Genomic DNA, 21,729 nt, shown 5'->3' with positions numbered 1-21,729 from the left:
TGTAGAATCCTGAGATTTCACATAGCTTTTGTCATAAATAAATTCAAATACCACATCGTTGTTTTTAGAAAACTTTGAAACTGAAAACAAGTTACGTGTAACACAAGAAACATAAAATATGTCACTCAAGAGTAAAGGAGGGTGATGCTTAGTTTTGGGAATGATACAAAAGGAACCTATGCATTGAATTGCTAAAGATTGATCATTAGCAACACATACACAATTTGGACCTGCATAATGTTGCTTAACATGCAAGAAATGGACATATGGAGTAAGATGGTCATAAGCACCTGAGTTGGCGAAAAATGCTTGCTTTTCAAGCGCCTTAAGTATAGAATACTCATGAGTATGAGCCATCATTTCTATGGCTTGTGATTCTGATGATGATTAAGCTTCAGCCTTGTCAGTTGTGGAACTAGGATACTCAGGCATATCAGATGAAGCACGTGGTGGAGTGAAGGTTTCATTAAATCTATGCCAGCAATCAAATACAACATGAACAAAAGACATGTGCCCTTTACCACGATTGGCTAGAGAAGCTTCATGCACACCAGCTGTATGTGAATTTGCATGAGCCAAATTTATAGAGATATTCGAGATTGCTAACTCCTGCCTGAACTTGTCAAGTTGTGCTTTATGCACATAAAGAAACGTTTCAACGTAAAAAAGAGAAAGAGGTTCATGATTGCCATATATTTGCATGACAAACGAGATGTATTGTTCAGGCAAGCTATCGAGAATGGAATCGATTTGAGCTTGCTTAATGATGGAATCTCCAACTTGCAAGAGAGAATTAGTTATTGCTTTTACCCAAAGAAAATATTTTGTTACATATTTGTTTCCTTTCTTCATGGATTTCAATTTAATACGCAGTTGTTTAACACGAGCTTTCATATGAGCATTGAAGTAGTGATGAATTTTATCTCATACTTCGAACGCATTTTTGCACGGTAACACACGAGAAAAAACATATTCAGATATGGTTGAAAGAAGCCAGATTACCATGACCTGATGTTTCCCAATCCATGTTTCATACTCTTCAAACACATTGCCATCAATTCAATCTTGTTCAGTCTTGAAATTTCAGTCGATATGAGGGTTCACTACTATTTTATGCACATTTTGAGTGAGTATGAGGCCTTTAACTTGATGATTCCATATGAGATAGTTGTTGTCTTGAAGCTTGATCAAAAGCTTTAGAGTGAAATGATGTGATGAAGATGGATCTGAAGTTTAGGTTGGGAAAGAGAGCCAACTATAGCAACTGATGAAGAATCTGCCATGGCAGTTCAAACGAGAAAGGTAGAAGATGAAAATTGAAATGGTTAGGGTGATAATTGAAAATGGTTACAACATTTAGAAGTTAGTTGGAGAGTGAAAGGGATCTAACCCAGTGAATGATACCATAATAGAATTTGTGAATCTCATTAAATACATTACTTAAATGATTATATTATGCAATGCACTGCACTTTTATATATATATATATATATATATATATATATATATATATATATATATATATATATATATATATATATATATATATATATATATATATATATATATATATATTATTGCATGCATATGCATATATGCATGGTTCTCATAACACCATACATTCTTCTTGCATGGTTTCTATCCACATATTATCATGCACACATATACTATGCTACATACATCAAATTCAGTCCTCCTAATAATATTAACTACAAATTTATATTTATGATTAGTAGAGAATAATAACTTGAAATAATGTGCATAAAAGTTAATTAAATAACACAGTTGAAATTGAAAAGTAAATAATTAAAATTAAATTAATAATTGAAAGTAATTAATTTTAAAAAAGAAGTTAAATACGACAATTATTATGAAATATAAGAAATATTTATTATAATATTGTTAGAGAGTTTTTATATTTAAAACAAACAAATAAAGTTAGAGAGTTAATCTCACATTAGTATTGTAAACTAGTCGAGCAGATTTTAATAATAAAAACTAATCTAGCAGATACAACCTAGTTAACTTTGAATGATTGGTGATTAAATTACTTTTAAATTAAAAATTTGTCTGACACTAGTTTTTCTTGATAAATTAATGTGATGATAATATTTGGTATGATGCAATTCTCTAAATTATTTTCACAAGCTTAGATTTTATAGATCTGATTGATTAATTTCTTGAAAGATACTTAGAGTGTGTTCAGTATGAGAGAAATGAAGGAAAGAGAGATTATGTTTTCGTTAAATTATTAAAAGGAATATATTGGAAAAGAGAAAAACAAGTTCTCTCCAAATTCAAATTTTAGGTTTCTATTAAAGAATTTATCACCATCTTTAGATTTAGTCAATGAAGTGTTGGTAAGTCAGGATAGTGTCAATCAGATAAAGACTTAATCCCTCGTATTTAAAATCCAACAATTTTTTTTTCGCAAATATGAGTAAATCACATCACTAACCTAAATTTATATTAGAATCTCAATTTTAATTGTTCCTCCATCCTGCCTAACCATGACTCTCATATCACTTGTTAGGGAGTCTGTTGAATACTGTAAATGTTAATAAACCAAATGATTTGAATTTAAGAGACTTTAACATCACATATCCGAAAATAAGAGTAAGAGTTCATTCTCTTATAAGTCTAGTATTTTTTTATTTCTAATTGATATATATAAGGACTAGGGGTGGCAAACGGATATGCCCTTCTCGTTTAGATCCGTCCCGCAAAAACCAACAAAAAAAATGGGCGGGGAGGGGCGGACATATTTTAAAGTGCGGGTCTAAAACCTTACCCCCCCTCGCAAAAAGTGAGATCGGGACGGAGAAGGTATGCGGGCATTGAATCCTTTAATCCATAAAAATAAAATTGCATGAAAAAACTCATGCCTGCAAAAACCCGCAAAAAAACGAAACGGAGCGGAACGAACAAATTAAAGAGAACGGACCTAAAACTTTACCCCATTCCAAAAAATGCAGATAAAATGAGTTTTCCCCATAAGCCGGACTCATTTTACCATCTCTAATAAGGACTCCTCTTCCTATTACCTTAAAAAAAGTCTAGCTTGATTCAATCTTGTAGTTGTTATTATAAAAAAAAAAGTCTATCTTGATTCAATCTTGTAGTTGTTATTATAAGAAATTTTATTTTATGGATACTCTTTAGTGTTCTCCTAAAGCATCTATAAATGATAAAGACATCTCAAAGTAGTATTTAAATTTGTATCACGTAAGTCTAACATCACAAAGTGTTGAAAAGTGTTTATCAAAACATTGATCTCTATATTAATTAATCCAACTCTTACTAAAGATTCTCTTAGCTTCGAAACTTGAGTAATCAAGATGAACATCAGAAACCAACTCAAATAAACTTTTCTATATTTGTAAGAGTATCTTGCAAATAAATATAGAGACTAATTAGAAATAATGAAAATAAATAATTATAAAATGATGGGAAGAAAGAAGTATAGTAGTTGTAGTAACATAACATGGGGTTGCGTGGTGTGACTGACACAAAGAGGTCCCACATCGTAGGCCGATAAACAAGCACAATTTTCTTAAGCCACTTGAACACTAACCCTATTTAGGGGACACTTTCAGAAAGGACAGTATGGCCTAATCTCTCTCTCATTTCCATTCTCTCTATTAATAACAACCATAGCCCACTTCTTTCTCCCATGCACTTGTCCTCTTCAATTCAACCCACTCCCTCACTTCTCTTCTCCTCTCCTTCATATTCATATCAACAAAACACTACAAAATAAACATATAACCACTTTTATTTATTTCTCTCTTAAATACTCTCTCCCTATACTCTCTTCATTTTCTTCTCTCTGACAACCAACCAACCAATTCCACTACAAATTATAAGGTTGTTGTTATATACCAATAAACATCATCAAGTATATAACTATTTCTGACACATAGTTACTAAAACCTTAATACAACAATGTCTAGCAGAAGATCTCGTTCTAGACAATCTGGTGCTTCCTCTGAGATCACTGATGCTCAAATCACTGATCTCATCTCCAAGTTACAACAACTCATCCCCGAACTTCGCGCTAGCCGCTCCAACAAGGTATTCATTTTTCTAACTTATATTATTCTACTAGACCAGGCGTATCTTTTCTACTATATAGTTTCGTGCAGAAGATACCTGATTTAATATTATAAAAAAATACTATAAATTTCAAAAGTCTTCATCACAAGCACAACAAGAATGGCACATTACAAAATTTTTTGTGGCCATTGTTTGTTTTAGTAGATAAGCAAACAACTTGTAGTATTACATTAATTGCTAGCTTGTAGCTAGCTACAAGTGGGTGTGTATATAGCTAAAAAATTATTAATGTTTGATGGTGTTGTAGGTTTCAGCTTCTAAGGTATTGCAAGAGACTTGCAACTACATAAAAAACTTGCATAGAGAAGTTGATGATTTAAGTGAAAGATTGTCACAACTTTTGGCAACTACAGATTCCAACAGTGCTCAAGCAGCTATTATTAGGAGCTTACTTATGTAATAGTGTCTAGTTATATATCTATATATTATATAACTATACTACTATTACTACTACTACTACTCTTGAATTTGTTTGTATTGTGCATGTCCTTTTCTCACTTTATTGTTATTCTCTTATGAGTAGGGCTTAATTTGGTTTGTAGACCAAGGAAAAAAAGGGCTATATACTATATAACCTTTGTTAGTCCTTGATTAAATTAGTTTGTGACACTTAATTTCTAGTGAGATTATATGATCATTATCATTATCATTATCATTATCATTATTATTATTATTATCATTAGCTATGAATAAAATGGACTAAATTATGAATTGATGAGTTTGTATAATGAATGTGAATGTGTGATATTCAAATTTTCAAATTTGGAGGCAGCAATGGTTTGATTTGATGTTAGTAAATTTATCTTATGAGAGAAAGTTTTTGTGGTTTTTATGTGTTTTTTGTGGACCCAATTCAAAGGGTCAAGCTTTGAAGTTGACAGTGCCAATTACATGTGACATTACCCCACATGCCATTTTCGGTTATTTGCTCTTGCCAACCCGTGATATTGATGTTGTCAATAGGACCACAATATAAAATAACTAACTCATGATCCAACCATATGATATTTGGCAACATACATTTATGTATCCATCTAATATCTATATATGTAGTTGCATATATATGTACAATGTGTATACGGATAATCACTAAATATCCTTTAATTTACTCATCAAAAAAATTTTAAAAAAAAAAAATCTATATTATATACCAATTTGTCAAAGAATATTGCGCTTTTATAGCGCTTTTAAGCGCTATTAAAAGATGGGTCTTTTATAGAGCTTTCTTTAGAAACGTTTTCATTGATAATAAAAGGAAAGATTTGATCCCATTTTAAATGGAAGAAGAATATATTATAATGCTATAAGGTCTTTGTTTCTCAAATGGGTAGCCTATTGTTGATTTGATTTAACAAAATCTCAGCCTAGTTTTAAAGTAGCTTTGTTTTAACATCTCTTATTGACCTAATGCATAGCCTTTTCATTAAGCACAATATTTATGACAAACGACATTAGTAGGTTAAAACCTATAATTAATATCGCCTAATCATATGAAGTTTTTAATCCATTTGTATAATGTCTTTAAGAAAGGAAACAAACCAAAAATATATGTGAAAGCTTTAAACAATCATGCCATGGATAATTACCCTCTTAACAAGTTGAACTCTTCCTAAAATTGAAAGAAGGGAAGCTTTTCCAACAATTCATTAAGGATAAGAATACTAAGGCAAATAAAAGGAATGATATCAATTAAAAAACCAAGAAAATTTGAAAATTCAGTTTGCCTTATACTAGAGATGGAACCTTCTTAAATAGTTGACTTGGAATGAATCAAAATCAAAAAAGTTATGTGAAAAATAACAAAAATCAAGAGTTTAAGGAATCTTTTGGTATCTGCGGTTTGCTAAGAGTTTAGGCACCAATACAACTTTTAAAGCCCCACAATCTAAAGTTCTAATTTATCTCCTCAATCCTCAATTCATACTTCTTAATTAAAGTGTTAGAAGACTTGTCAATATATTGGGTTTAGTGAATTCTTCTCTTCAATTAAGTTGTTGTTGTTCTACCTCTTTTGTCTATTGGTTAAGAGTTGCTATTAGGTTGTGATTATAATCTCATTTATTTGTTTGGAGTTCTAGGCTTATATTTTGATACTTAGTCGTGTGCAAAAACCATCTTATGGAAAAACATCAATTAAGGTAAGGGTGAGAATAATTGTAATAGGGGTATGTGTATGATAATAAGTAGTTAGAAATAGGAATGTCTTGGAAGCACTCGAAATAGTTTTCAACTTTGTTATTTACACCCACTTTGCACTTTTGATTAGAATGAATGAATTGAAGAAAGAGATAAAGATTGAGATGAAGAGAATGGAATACATTTGCACACTAACTTTAAGCGTCACAATACAAAGATATATAAAGTTGTTACTTGCACTACAAGTAACCAACAAAACTCAAACTGACTACATACTTTAATTTAATTGTCATAACAAATTCTGTTAAAATAGGATTTCATCACAAAACCCACTATTACATGTATTCTCAGTAGGACACAAATGAATTACATTCAACACTACACCACCTATTTCATTATGGCCAAATCTCTACATCCATTAAAACTTTTAACCTTCTTAAACACCTCTAATTGCATTGCCTTTGTTATGATGTTTGTGTGACTTGGTCTTCATTTTTACAATAATCTAGACATAGTTTTGCATTGCTAACTGGCTCCCTAAGGTAGTGGAATATCATATTTATATGTTTGCACCTGCCATGTGCTACAAGAGTTTTAGCCAAATTTGTGGTAGATATGTTGCCAATCTTCATGATCATTGCTCTGTGATATTTTCCTTCAATTTAATTCACCATCCATATAGTTTGACAAAACACATAGTAATATTATAATGTATTCTTCTTTACATGAGGACAAAGGCACCACAAACTCCTTTCTTAACCTTTAAGCTACTAGTGCACCACCTAGCATGAACACATAACCTGCTATTGATTTTCTATCGTAAACATCGCCGCATCAACTATAATCAATGTATTCAACAAGCTTGCACTCTATTCCTTTCTCTGTTGTTAGAAATAAGATTCCATAATCCAATGTGCCTCTAAGGTACCATAGTTGAAGGATAGAAAAACACTTAGAAAGGGGGGGATTGAATAAGTGTGACTTTAAATCTTGGACGATAAAAATAAATTGCACAATTATTTTTATCCTGGTTCGCTGTTAACGAAGCTACTCCAGTCCACCCCCGCAGAGATGATTTACCTCAACCTGAGGATTTAATCCACTAATCGCACGGATTACAATGGTTTTCCACTTAGTCCACGACTAAGTCTTCTAGAGTATTCTGATCACAACTTGATCACTCCAGGAACAACTGCTTAGACAACTTCTAAGACTTTTCTAGAGTCTACTGATCAACCTGATCACTCTAGTTACAAACTGCTCAGCCAACTGCTAAGACTTCCTAGAGTATACTGATCACACGATCACTCTAGTTCCTTACAACTTAATGTAATCTATTCAAGAGTTTACAAATGCTTCTTAAAAGCTATAATCACAACTGTGATATTTCTCTTAACGTTTAAGCTTAATCTCACTAAGATATTACAACAGCAATGTAGTGAGTTGATGAAGATTCTGAGCTTTGATTGAATAGCGTTTCAGCAAGTTTATTTCCGTTCAGAGTTGTTAAGAATTGGTAACCTTGCTTCTCATCAGAACTTCATATTTATAGGCGTTGAGAAGATGACCGTTGAGTGCATTTAATGCTTTGCGTGTTCCGTACAGCATTGCATTTAATGTTATACGCTTTTGTCAACTACCTCGAGCCTTGTTCACGCTGTGTCTACTGACGTTGCCTTTAGTAGCTTTAACGTTCCTTTTGTCAGTCAGCGTAGTCTGCCACCTGTACTTCCTTCTGATCTGATGTTTGTGAATACGACGTTTGAATATCATCAGAGTCAAAACAGCTTGGTGCATAGCATCTTCTGATCTTCTGATCTTGAAGTGCTTCTGTTGCGTGATACCATCTTCTGATCTTCAGTGCTTCTGATCTCATGTTCTTCTGATGCTTCCATAGACCCATGTTCTGATTCTGCTTCGACCATCTTCTGATGTCTTGCCAGACCATGTTCTGATGTTGCATGCTGAACCATTTGAGACACAACTTCTGAGCGCTGAATTATGCGTACTCTTTATATATATTTCCTGAAAGGGAAATTGCATTGGATTAGAGTACCATATTATCTTAAGCAAAATTCATATTATTGTTATCATCAAAACTAAGATAATTGATAAGAACAAATCTTGTTCTAACAATCTCCCCCTTTTTGATGATGACAAAAACATATATAAATGATATGAATTTGCGATCAGAAAGAGTAGACGGCAAAAGACAAATTACACAGCTATAGCATAAGCATATGAATATGTCTCCCCCTGAGATTAACAATCTCCCCCTGAGATAAATAATCTCCCCCTGAAATAAATACTCGAAGAACTTTAATAAAAGACTTCCCTGATTATTTCGGTAGAGACGATCATATAAGCTTCTGCCTTCAGAGAATTCATAGCTTCTGACTTCTGCTTCCATTGGACAGCTTCAGAACTTGAATTTCTTTAGATCCTTAGAACACTCACAGCTTCTGATTCCTGCTTCCATCGTGGACAGCTTCAGAACTTGAATTTCTTTGATCTTCAGAACATTCACAGCTTCTGATTTCTGCTTCCATTCAGGACAGCTTCAGAACTTGAATTTCTTTGATCTTCAGAACATTCACAGCTTCTGATTTCTGCTTCCATTCAGGACAGCTTCAGAACTTGAGTTTTCTGGATCTTTTAGAACATTCACATCTTCTGATTTCTGCTTCCCTCGGATAGCTTCAGAACTTGAATGTCTACCAACATCACTTCATGCTAGATTTGTATCAGAACATTGTTGAATGTACCAGAGCATCATCAGAGCATCTCTACATCCTGAAATGTTACAGAACAAAAACTAAACGACAAAAGTCAGCATGAACGTGTTAGAACATAAAATGTATGTTTGAACACATTATATGTATCAGAGCCATATAGGCTGAAATAATGTATCAGAGCAAATAATGTATCAGAGCCATAACATTATATGTATCAGAGCAAATAGAATTTTGTCAGAACAGGATAGACAATGATATTCAAATTCTATTATCAGTGCTTCTGATTCATTCTTCTTTCTTGCTTCTGATCTCTGAAGCTTGACAGCACTCAGCTTGCTTCAGTTTCCAAGAGCTTATTCCTTTTACAGAATAATGCTTCTTATGGTTTTGCTTCTAGTGTTTGCTTCTGAAGATTCACTTCACTTCTCTGTACCTGCAAAACACTTAAACCATATAGAACTTGCAGTTCTTGTTAGTGAATGTGTGGGAGCCTCTTTACCCAGCAACTGATAGATTTAATCAAATCATTTATCATTTATCTTCTCCCCCTTTTTGTCATAACATCAAAAAGAATATTTAAAAAGATTCAGATGCATAAAACGACAAATAGAATCACTGGAATGTAAATCAAAGAAACTTTTTCATTGATAATCAAAAAGGTTTACAAGACAGAAATGCAGGAAAACAGAGAGATAGGAAACCAAAAACCATTTTGAAGAGTATTTAAAAGGAAATAAAATGAAACGAATGATGACTAGCATTTAATGTTACGTGACGTGAGGAGAGATAATAAAGACAAATGAGGTGACTAGCACAGTTACCTATGGTCGGCGTCCCTTCAACTGCACGCGCGTTTATCCATGAATAGTAACGACAGGTTTACCATCCCGAGATAAAACGTAACAGCTGTTTTGCTTTAAAAGAGGTTCTGAATCAACTTAGACAATGAAACGTTAGTAATAACCGAATCATAATTTCTAAAAGATTTCAATCAGAACTTCTGATTGGAAAATCACATTTCATTTCAGAAGATACTCATATATAAGAACTTCTCATCTTCTCATTCTGGGCATAGATCCATACTGATGTTCTTCAGAATGAATTTAAACCTATCTTCAGCCAGGGGTTTTGTAAAGATATCAGCCCATTGATGGTCTGTATCCACAAAGTTTAAAGAAATAACACCCTTCTGAACATAGTCCCTTATGAAATGATGTTTAATCTCAATATGTTTAGCTTTTGAATGAAGAATAGGATTTTTAGATAAACATATAGCAGAAGTATTATCACAGAATATAGGAATGTTACTCTCAAATATCTGATAATCTTCCAACTGACTCTTCATCCAGAGCATCTGTGTACTACAGCCAGCAGCAGCGACATATTCTGCTTCTGTTGTTGATAGAGCAATAGTTGCTTGCTTCTTGCTATACCAAGAGATCAAATGACTTCCAAGAAATTGGCAACTTCCTGAAGTACTTTTTCTTTCAATTCTGTCTCCAGCATAATCAGCATCACAGAATCCTACTAAGTTGTATTCTTTAGATTTTCTGTAAACTAAACCAACATTAGTAGTACCTTTCAGATACCTTAGAATTCTCTTAACAACAGTTAAATGAGATTCTCTAGGATCTGATTGGAATCTAGCACACAAACAAACACTGAACAGAATGTCAGGTCTAGAAGCAGTCAAATATAGAAGAGATCCAATCATACCTCTGTATAACTTCTGATCTACCTTCTTACTTACCTCATCCTTACCTAGGATGCATGTTGGATGCATAGGAGTTTTGGCTTCTTTGCAGTCCAGAAGATTAAACTTCTTCAGAAGTTCCTTCACATACTTGGTTTGGTGAACATATGTTCCTTCTGATGTTTGATTTATTTGTATTCCAAGGAAATACTTGAGTTCTCCCATCATGCTCATTTCAAACTCAGCCTGCATAGACTTAGCAAACTCCTTTCCAAGTGTAGCATTAGATGTTCCAAAAATAATATCATCTACATATATTTGACAGATTAAAATATCCTTTTCAAAGGTTTTACAAAAGAGAGTAGTGTCCACTTTTCCTCTAGTGAAACCATTATCTAGAAGGAAAGAACTTAAGCGTTCATACCAAGCTCTGGGAGCTTGCTTCAATCCATATAATGATTTCTTTAGTTTAAACACATGATTCGGAGACATAGAGTCTTCAAAACCAGGAGGTTGATGGACATAAACTTCTTCATCTATATAACCATTTAAGAAGGCACTCTTAACATCCATCTGATAGAGAGTGATGTTATGTTGAGTGGCAAAAGAAATTAATAGACGAATAGACTCTAACCTGGCCACTGGTGCAAAGGTTTCTGTATAGTCAATCCCTTCTTGCTGACTATAACCCTGAGCTACCAATCTGGCTTTGTTCCTTACCACCTCACCTTTCTCACTGAGCTTGTTTCTGAAGACCCATTTTGTACCAATTATATTGAATCCATCTGGTCTAGGAACAAGATCCCAAACATCATTCCTTGTAAACTGATTCAGTTCTTCTTGCATAGCAATTATCCAGTCTGGATCTTCTAGAGCATGATCAACAGAAGTTGGCTCGATCAAAGATACAAGACCTAATTGACAGTCTGCATTGTTCTTAAGGAATGCTCTTGTTCTGATTGGATCATCCTTCTTTCCAAGAATGACATCTTCTGAATGACCAGAGATGAGTCTAGATGATCTTCTGACAGATGGTTCTTCAGAAATACTTAGATCCTCCAGAGAAGCTGATACTTGATCTTCAGATTCTTTGCTTCTGAGAAGCTCTGCTTCTGATGCATTGCTTCTTGGCTCAACAACTTCTGATATGTCAATATCATAACCTGCAAAATTATCAACCTGCTTTGGTTTTTCAGAACCAAGCTTATCATCAAACCTGATATTGATTGATTCTTCCACAATCAATGTTTCAGTATTGTATACTCTGTAGCCTTTTGAGCGTTCAGAATATCCAAGAAGAAAACATTTTTGAGCTTTGGAATCAAACTTACCAAGATGATCTTTAGTGTTCAGAATAAAACATACACATCCAAAAGGATGGAAATATGAAATGTTGGGCTTTTTATTCTTCCACAATTCATAGGGAGTCTTATTTAGAATAGGTCTGATAGAGATTCTATTCTGAATATAGCATGCAGTGTTTATTGCTTCTGCCCAGAAATGCTTAGCCATATTGGTTTCATTGATCATGGTTCTGGCCATTTCTTGCAGAGTCCTATTCTTTCGCTCTACAACTCCATTTTGTTGTGGAGTTCTAGGACAAGAGAAATCATGGGCAATACCATTTTCTTTGAAGAACTCTTCAAAGGATCTGTTCTCAAATTCACCACCATGATCACTTCTGACCTTTATGATTTTACACTCTTTTTCAGATTGAATCTGAATGCAGAAATCAAAGAACACTGAATGAGTCTCATCCTTGTGTTTCAAGAATTTTACCCACGTCCAGCGACTATAATCATCTACGATGACTAATCCATATTTCTTTCCTCTGACAGATGCTGTTTTGACTGGTCCAAACAGATCAATGTGCAAGAGTTCTAATGGCCTTGAGGTAGAAACAACATTCTTAGACTTGAATGCAGGTTTGGAGAACTTGCCCTTCTGACATGCTTCACAAAGAGCATCTGATTTGAATTTCAGATTAGGGAGTCCTCTGACAAGATTCAGTTTGTTAATCTGAGAGATCTTTCTCAAACTAGCATGACCTAATCTCCTGTGCCAGACCCACTGCTCTTCAGAAACAGACATAAGACAAGTCACCTTCTGACTCATAAGATCTTGCAGATCTGTCTTATAAATGTTGTTCTTCCTCTTGCCTGTAAATAGGATTGAGCCATCCTTCTGATTTACAGCCTTGCAAGACTTTTGATTGAAGATTATATCATAACCATTGTCACTTAATTGACTGATAGATAAGAGGTTATGAGTTAATCCTTCTACAAGAAGTACATTAGAAATGGAAGGAGAGTTACCAGACTTTATAGTTCCAGAGCCAATTATCTTGCCCTTCTGATCTCCTCCAAACTTGACTTCTCCTCCAGACTTAAGCACCAGGTCTTGGAACATAGACCTTCTTCCTGTCATGTGTCGTGAGCATCCAGAGTCCAGGTACCATGACATGTTGTGCTTTGTCCTTCTTGCAGCCAAGGATATCTGCAATAGGAATAATCTTATCCTTAGGTACCCACATTTTCTTGGGTCCTTTCTTGTTAGATTTTCTCAAGTTCTGATTGAACTTGGGTTTGACATTATAAGCAATAGGAGGAACAGCATGATAATTTTTAATATGAGTTTCATGATATTTCCTAGGTTGTGTCACATGCTTCTTGGTGTGTGTTATGTGAAAACTTTGTGCATGTGAAGTGTGCCTAATATCATGAGAGTGGCCATACTTGAACTGATCATACAATGGCTTGTATGTGAGTTTCATTTCATCAACAGGTTCAAGTTTGTATGGGGTTTCACCCTCATAACCAATGCCAACTCTTTTGTTTCCAGACACAGCATATATCATAGAAGCTAGCTGACTTCTGCCTAGACTTCTAGATAAGAACTTCCTGAAACTTAAATCATATTCTTTCAGAATATGGTTTAGGCTAGGAGTGGATTTTTTTGAATTAGAAGGAGATCCAACATCATTGGATAATTTTAAAAGTTTATCTTTCAATTCAGAATTTTCCAACTCAAGCCTCTTTGTTTCAAATTCAAATAGCTTTTTCAGCTTTTTGTATTTAATACAAATCTGAGACTTGGATTCCAGAAGTTCAGTTAATCCGGAAACTAACTCATCTCTAGTAAGTTCAGAAAATACCTCTTCAGAATCTGATTCTGATGTAGATTCTGATCCGTCATCTTCTGTCGCCATCAGCGCACAGTTAGCCTGCTCATCTTCTGAATCATCTTCTGACTCATCCCAGGTTGCCATAAGACCTTTCTTCTTATGAAACTTCTTCTTGGGATTCTCCTTCTGAAGATTTGGACATTCATTCCTGAAGTGTCCTGGCTCATTGCATTCATAGCACATGACCTTCTTCTTGTCAGATCTTCTTTCATCAGAAGATTCTCCATGTTCAAATTTCTTTGAACTTCTGAAGCCTCTGAACTTCCTTTGCTTGCTCTTCCAGAGTTGATTTACCCTTCTGGAAATCATGGACAGTTCATCTTCTTCTTCAGATTCTGATTCTTCAGGATCTTCTTCTTTGGCCTGAAAAGCGTTAGTGCATTTCTTGATATTAGATTTTAATGCAATAGACTTACCTTTCTTTTGAGGCTCATTTGCATCCAGCTCAATTTCATGGCTTCTCAAGGCACTGATCAGCTCTTCCAGAGAAACTTCATTCAGATTCTTTGCAATCTTGAATGCAGTCACCATAGGACCCCATCTTCTGGGTAAGCTTCTGATGATCTTCTTCACATGATCAGCCTTGGTGTATCCTTTGTCAAGAACTCTCAATCCAGCTGTCAGAGTTTGAAATCTCGAAAACATCTTTTCAATGTCTTCATCATCCTCCATCTTGAAGGCTTCATACTTCTGGATTAAGGCAAGAGCTTTTGTCTCCTTGACTTGAGCATTTCCTTCATGAGTCATTTTCAAGGATTCATATATATCATAGGCTGTTTCCCTGTTTGATATTTTCTCATACTCAACATGAGAAATAGCATTCAGCAAAACAGTTCTGCATTTATGATGATTCCTGAAATGCTTCTTTTGATCATCATTCATTTCTTGCCTTGTCAGCTTTACGCCACTGGCATTTACTGGATGTTTGTAACCATCCATCAGAAGATCCCATAGATCACCATCTAGACCAAGAAAGTAACTTTCCAGTTTATCTTTCCAGTATTCAAAGTTTTCACCCTCAAATACCGGCGGTCTTGTATAACCATTGTTACCGTTGTATTGCTCAGCAGAGCCAGATGTAGATGCAGGTGGATTTGTCGGAGTTTCACCAGCCATCTTTTAAATGAAGCGTTTTTCTCTTCCTGAATCTTTTCTAAACACGGTTAAGTGCTTGCACCTTAGAACCGGCGCTCTGATACCAATTGAAGGATAGAAAAACACTTAGAAAGGGGGGGATTGAATAAGTGTGACTTTAAATCTTGGACGATAAAAATAAATTGCACAATTATTTTTATCCTGGTTCGCTGTTAACGAAGCTACTCCAGTCCACCCCCGCAGAGATGATTTACCTCAACCTGAGGATTTAATCCACTAATCGCACGGATTACAATGGTTTTCCACTTAGTCCACGACTAAGTCTTCTAGAGTATTCTGATCACAACTTGATCACTCCAGGAACAACTGCTTAGACAACTTCTAAGACTTTTCTAGAGTCTACTGATCAACCTGATCACTCTAGTTACAAACTGCTCAGCCAACTGCTAAGACTTCCTAGAGTATACTGATCACACGATCACTCTAGTTCCTTACAACTTAATGTAATCTATTCAAGAGTTTACAAATGCTTCTTAAAAGCTATAATCACAACTGTGATATTTCTCTTAACGTTTAAGCTTAATCTCACTAAGATATTACAACAGCAATGTAGTGAGTTGATGAAGATTCTGAGCTTTGATTGAATAGCGTTTCAGCAAGTTTATTTCCGTTCAGAGTTGTTAAGAATTGGTAACCTTGCTTCTCATCAGAACTTCATATTTATAGGCGTTGAGAAGATGACCGTTGAGTGCATTTAATGCTTTGCGTGTTCCGTACAGCATTGCATTTAATGTTATACGCTTTTGTCAACTACCTCGAGCCTTGTTCACGCTGTGTCTACTGACGTTGCCTTTAGTAGCTTTAACGTTCCTTTTGTCAGTCAGCGTAGTCTGCCACCTGTACTTCCTTCTGATCTGATGTTTGTGAATACGACGTTTGAATATCATCAGAGTCAAAACAGCTTGGTGCATAGCATCTTCTGATCTTCTGATCTTGAAGTGCTTCTGTTGCGTGATACCATCTTCTGATCTTCAGTGCTTCTGATCTCATGTTCTTCTGATGCTTCCATAGACCCATGTTCTGATTCTGCTTCGACCATCTTCTGATGTCTTGCCAGACCATGTTCTGATGTTGCATGCTGAACCATTTGAGACACAACTTCTGAGCGCTGAATTATGCGTACTCTTTATATATATTTCCTGAAAGGGAAATTGCATTGGATTAGAGTACCATATTATCTTAAGCAAAATTCATATTATTGTTATCATCAAAACTAAGATAATTGATAAGAACAAATCTTGTTCTAACAATAGTATCCTCTTAGTGGCTTCTAGATGTAACAATTTTGGCTTTTGTATGAATCTAATTACCGTACCTACATTGTATGCAAGATCAAGTCTTGTGTGACAAAGATACCTCAGTGATGCAATGAGCCTTCTGTTTTGTGTTAGATCAATGTCTCTCTCATCTGAGTCCTTTGTCAGTTGCAATACCGGCTCAACGGGTGTTGCTGTAGAGTTGTAGTGCTCCATCTCAAATCTCTCGAGTATCTCACTTGCATATATTTTATGATGCATCAACAATCTCCTACTACACTTGTAAAAATCAATTCCAAGGAAATATGAGATGTATCCAAGATAATTCATCTCAAATTCCTTCATTAGATCCAATTCTTAATCTTCATTTTCCTTCTCAAAATTGTCGGTGATAAGCAAATTATCAACATATATGCATAGGATTATCAACTCATTAGTGCTACTCCTCCTACCATACACGAAATGCTCAAATGCACACTTCATGAATTCCATCTCTCTTAGGAAGCCATCAATCTTCTTATTCCAAGCACTTGGAGCTTGCATAAGTCCATACAAGGAAGTATGTCATTTGTACATTTTATTCTCATGACCCTTTTTCTATAAACTAATTGGTGTGATACATACACTTTTCATCCAAAGGGACATTCAAAAAAGCACACTTCACATACATTTGACATATGGACCAGTTGATATTGGTTAAAGCAACAGCTAATCTTTTATTTCAATCCTTGAAACATGTTCAAAGTCTTCATCAAAATCAATATCTTCTTTCTGAAGAAACCCTTTGGCCACAATCCTTTCTTTTGTCTGATTATTTCACCTTTGGTGCTTAGCTTCACCTTGTATTCCCACTTCACATTAATTACCTTCTTATCATATGGTAATCCACAAGTGACCAAGTCTTGTTGACCCCTATACAGTCTACCTCATATATCATAGCACACTCCCATTTAGGATCATTCAATGCCTCAACCACACTTACTTACCCAATATATGGATAAAAGGCATATTGTACTAGTTTACATTCATCATTGACCATATTATCTGGTGTGACTATATAATCTTGCAGTTTAGCTGGCATATTTTTAACTCTTTAAGATTTGTTAGCATCTGCTTGAGTCTGCACTTCATTTTCACTACATGGTTTTTCATACATGATTCTCACTGAATCCTTCTTAACACTATTTCTCCAATTCCATCACTTCAATTCATATATGATCACATCTCTTCTAATCACTATATGCTTACTTTCAGAATCAAACAACCTGCAACAACTAGTTGAGTGATAGCCAATCAAGACCATCTGACTTGATTTATCATCAGGCTTTCTTCTCAAATGATCAGGAAAATGTCTAGGTTTAATAAATCTAAACACCTTTAAGTGACTCAAGATTGGGTTGACATGATGACACTTTGTCAGCACATAATTTTTTTTATAGTATTTTGTCTTTTATTTCACTAAGTTTGAGTTGATTTTGATAATGTTTTAGAAGGAATTAGTGTGTTTTTAGAAGAAGACCAAGAATAAGGAAGAATGAAGAAAACATGAATAAATGGGTGAAAAAAATCTAGAAAGAGGCAAAACACGCTAGATTTATCATCGTGGCGCGATGCAAAAACCATATTGGCACAACAAAACCATCGTGGCATGATAAAAAAAAGTCCATCGTTTCAACACAATTTGCATCATGATGTCTATCTGGTATTTTTACCATATCTACAGTTTCAAAACATGGATTGAGGTGGGACTTGCGAAAAATGAAAGATATGATCCAAAGCTATAACTTTTATGAATAAGTTAAATTCTAAATAAAAATGTAAATGGACAGAATATAGAGATGAAAAATCTGACGCTGTGACAATGCTAAATTTTGGAATTGGGTTTTCTCTCAGCCTAAAAGTTCAATACCAACTCCTATTTAAGAGAAGGATTAGAGGGTGATTAGAAATTGGATTTTTGGAAGAGAATTAGACACAAAATCACTTTCTAGAGCTCTAGAGTGTAGGTTTCATCACTAGAAGCCAAATTCAAACCAGACTTTCATGTACAATTTCTTCACTACTTCTGTTATGAATTTAATTAGTATGAGTCGCTAGTTTCCTTTTGATTAGGTTTTATTTAGATGAACCTATATGGATTTGCTTGGACCATATGTTAGATCTTTGTACTATATACTCTTTTGATTATTCATTTTTCTATTTAGTTAATATTTTTGTTTAATGCTTTAAATGCGTTTACGAATGTCCATATATCGATTCAGATTCATGTTGAGTACTAACCCTAATTGTGTGTGTTGGATCTAAGTTAACTGTTCAACCTGATAATTGAGCTAGAGATAGGGAATTTTAAGGTTGTGACTTAGGTTTTAACGAACTGAGTATCTTCCAGTTTAACTATCGAATTGGCCTAAGAGATTAGGGAACTATAGTTTATAATAGTGATGTATACACTAAGATATTTGGTATGCTGGCTTAGTTAGATCGTTGCATTAATTGAATTAATCATCATAGAGGTAGATAGACGCTAGCATCAATAGTGACATACAGTGGATAGTCACCTCTAATCTAATCAATTTTCCAATAATATATTTATGCAATTTACTTTTAGCAAATTAAAACCTTGAAAATCTCCTATTTAACTTCAATGGCACTTGAATCACCTTGTTAAAATAAAGCAATCCATGTGGAGACGAACTTATTATTACTTCAATATGTTTTGGTACACTTGCCAATTTGTCATAATGACACCTGACCAAAATTCTTCTAGTGTGATTCCCTCTAGCTTCTTCGTTGGACACCTGTTCAAAATGTATGTATCAGTGGACACAATCCCACCCTATAGTTCATTAGGTAAGTGTCATACCCCAAAATTTGCCCCATCTACTTCACTTATAAAGATTCAAAGACTAGGGTTCCATTCAAGCAACACTCCTAGCCAAGAGCCTCCTAAGGCTAGGGTTTGAGATTCCTCTAAGAGGGATCAATGAGATAAGGCTCCTAATCAAGGGTATATGGTTTATAGTGATCTAATTTAACTCCATGGCAAAAGTCAAGGCACCACTCCAAAGGTTACCTGCTCAAACAGTCCCAAGATCTACAATCAACTAATTCAAATCCAAAGTCAAGGCATGATCCAAACTTCTAACCATTGGTCACACAACAAGTATGGGGATGTATATCCATCATTTGATCAAAGCTTGATCATGATTCCATTAATAGAAACTCAGAGATGAACAAATACAAAAGGTTCAAATTAGGGTTTCTTTAGGAGAAAGTCAACCCAACTTTGACTGGGCATAACTTTCACCTGGAACATCAAAAATTCCCCACTCAAAGCCTATTTTGAAGGAATTTGGATTCTCTACAACTTTGTCTCTCACAAGCTAGGGCTAGAAATGCTTCATTTGGGAGGTACAGTACAAAAGATTACAGGTCATTTTTTAGGCATCTTTCAAAAGCAGTTTTTTGTTGAAGAAGATATGATCAAGATAAAAGTTCCAAATGAAAAATATGTTCCAAAGTGGCTTGTAGAGGACACTTTGAGGTTTCCAAAAAGTATTAGAACTCCCTCATAGCTTAAAAATTGAGTGAGATATGCTTGGTCAAAGTTGGGTGATTTTGGAGGTAAAATGGGAAATAAAAGAGGTTCAACTAGGAGTTTTTTTGCAAATGGGCCTATATTTTAATGATCCAACCTTGGTCCACAAGTCACTTATGTTACCCAAACCAAGTGCTACGAATTTTATCTTTTTATTTGATTTTTTATATGATTTTTATTTCATTTAAATGATTTAAAATAATATAATTAAAGAAAAATCAAGTATTATGTGAAAAAGATTCATATTGACTAATTCTAATCACAATTATGTCAAAATTGTAAAATATTTTCGTGCATAATTGATTAGGAAAGGATTGGTATAATATTTGACAAAATTAGAAAGCTTCCAATCAAGTTTTAAAATCAATTTCTCAAAGTAGCAAGATTGGATTCAAGTGAAGTTTTTGGACCAGATTTTAACCTAATTCTACTCTCCTATAAGTACACAACCTGAAGCATAGAATAGGGGACGGAAAAATTGGTGCAGAGGCATAGTTACAAAAAACTCAAGAATACTCAAAGAAAATAAAATTCGGTTTGCAAGAATTGGGAAGTTTCAACAAGAATTGAAGGTTGCAAAAGCTTCACTGAAGGATTTGGAACGTGTCTGGATTGAAACACTACGTCAGCACCCCCAGATTTTTCTCCACTAAGCCAAAGTAAGTCGTTTTAAATCTTGGTTCGATTAGCATCATGTAAGCATGTCTTTGTTGTTTTGATTGTATGTTTGGCTGTTCCTAAGTGTTGTGATTGTTTCTGGATTATTTGTTTGAGTTTTGGTGAGTTCTAGTGTGATCGGCCATTGGAGGCCGATCCAAGCTTTTAGGTTTTCAATTAGGGCTTTTCGCTAGAATTAAAATTAGGTTGAATTGGATGCGTTTTTGAATTCGTATCATCTGGACGAAACTTTTGGAACAGGTGCGCAACATTTATATGGGGGGGAGGGGCTAATCGCTATTTTCGTAGGGGGGTTTGCCACGAACGGTTTCGTAGCAAAATCGTAGCAGCATTTACAGTTTTTTTTGCAGGTCTGGGGAGGAAGACGCTGGCGTGTCAACACCTGATTCGTCTGTTTGAAAACTGGCGCGCGTTTGTCACTTGCATGTCCTGATTTCATTTTTGTTTTATTACTTGTGCTTGCTTAACGCGCGTGTGTGTGTGTGGTTTGGTGGTCATGTGAAGCGTTGGTAAGGGGGAGGTCATGGGTTCGAACCTCCCCTCCAACATTTATTTTTCTGTGATTTGCAATTCCTGATCCTGTGCGCCCCAGAGTCAAAACCTCACCATATACCCTCCCAATCTGATCCTTTGATTCTGCCCCTAACCAGATCTGACGCCCCTGATTCTGTGACCATACCATACACCCTAATTATAACCACATTGAATCAAAACCTAATTAACTAACTTAATTTAATTAACATAATTGTTTTATTATTTCTTTTTATATGATTAAATGCTTAATAATTATTTTTTTTGTGAATAAAAAGAATATATATGATATTATTATTAAAAATTATAATTTATTATTCGTGCCGATTAAATCGATTAATCGCTATGGTTAACAATATTTTTAATTAGAATGTAATTTAATTAAATAAAATTTGGTTTCTATTATTTGGTTAAATGGTTGCAACTATTTTATTAGTTGTGATGATTAACCGTCTTCCCTTTGATTTAATTTGTTATTCTTTTTAATCGAATCAATCGATTACGAGGGGTAACAATGCATATAAAAATTCTATAAAATTATTAAAATATACCTTAATCCATTATTAGTGATAATCGAATCAATCGATTAAAATTGGTAATGGTGCAAATTATTAATCTTTTAACTATGGTAATTGAATCAATCAATT

General features: G+C 34.6%; 1 protein-coding gene across 1 annotated transcript; it reads left to right on the top strand.

Moving 5' to 3' along the window:
• Window positions 1–3,592: 3,592 nt before the first annotated feature.
• Window positions 3,593–4,768, top strand: LOC131646404 (transcription factor PRE6). The gene is made up of 2 exons (XM_058916443.1): window positions 3,593–4,074; window positions 4,364–4,768. Exons 1-2 carry the CDS (start codon window positions 3,946–3,948, stop codon window positions 4,514–4,516), a joined length of 282 nt encoding a protein of 93 aa, XP_058772426.1. The 5' UTR covers window positions 3,593–3,945; the 3' UTR covers window positions 4,517–4,768.
• Window positions 4,769–21,729: the final 16,961 nt, after the last annotated feature.

The sequence above is a fragment of the Vicia villosa genome, linkage group LG2 (genome assembly GCF_029867415.1).
Source record: "Vicia villosa cultivar HV-30 ecotype Madison, WI linkage group LG2, Vvil1.0, whole genome shotgun sequence".
In the NCBI taxonomy this organism is placed as follows: Eukaryota; Viridiplantae; Streptophyta; class Magnoliopsida; order Fabales; family Fabaceae; genus Vicia; species Vicia villosa.
Note: the sequence above shows the minus strand (reverse complement) of the source record. Positions and strands in the feature narration are given on the sequence as shown.

Excerpts from the sequence above, each read along its gene's own strand:
- LOC131646404 (XM_058916443.1), top strand. The coding sequence starts at position 3,946 with ATGTCTAGCAGAAGATCTCGTTCTAGACAATCTGGTGCTTCCTCTGAG. Across the intron at positions 4,075-4,363 it reads GCGCTAGCCGCTCCAACAAG|GTTTCAGCTTCTAAGGTATT; the intron begins GTATTCATTTTT and ends ATGGTGTTGTAG.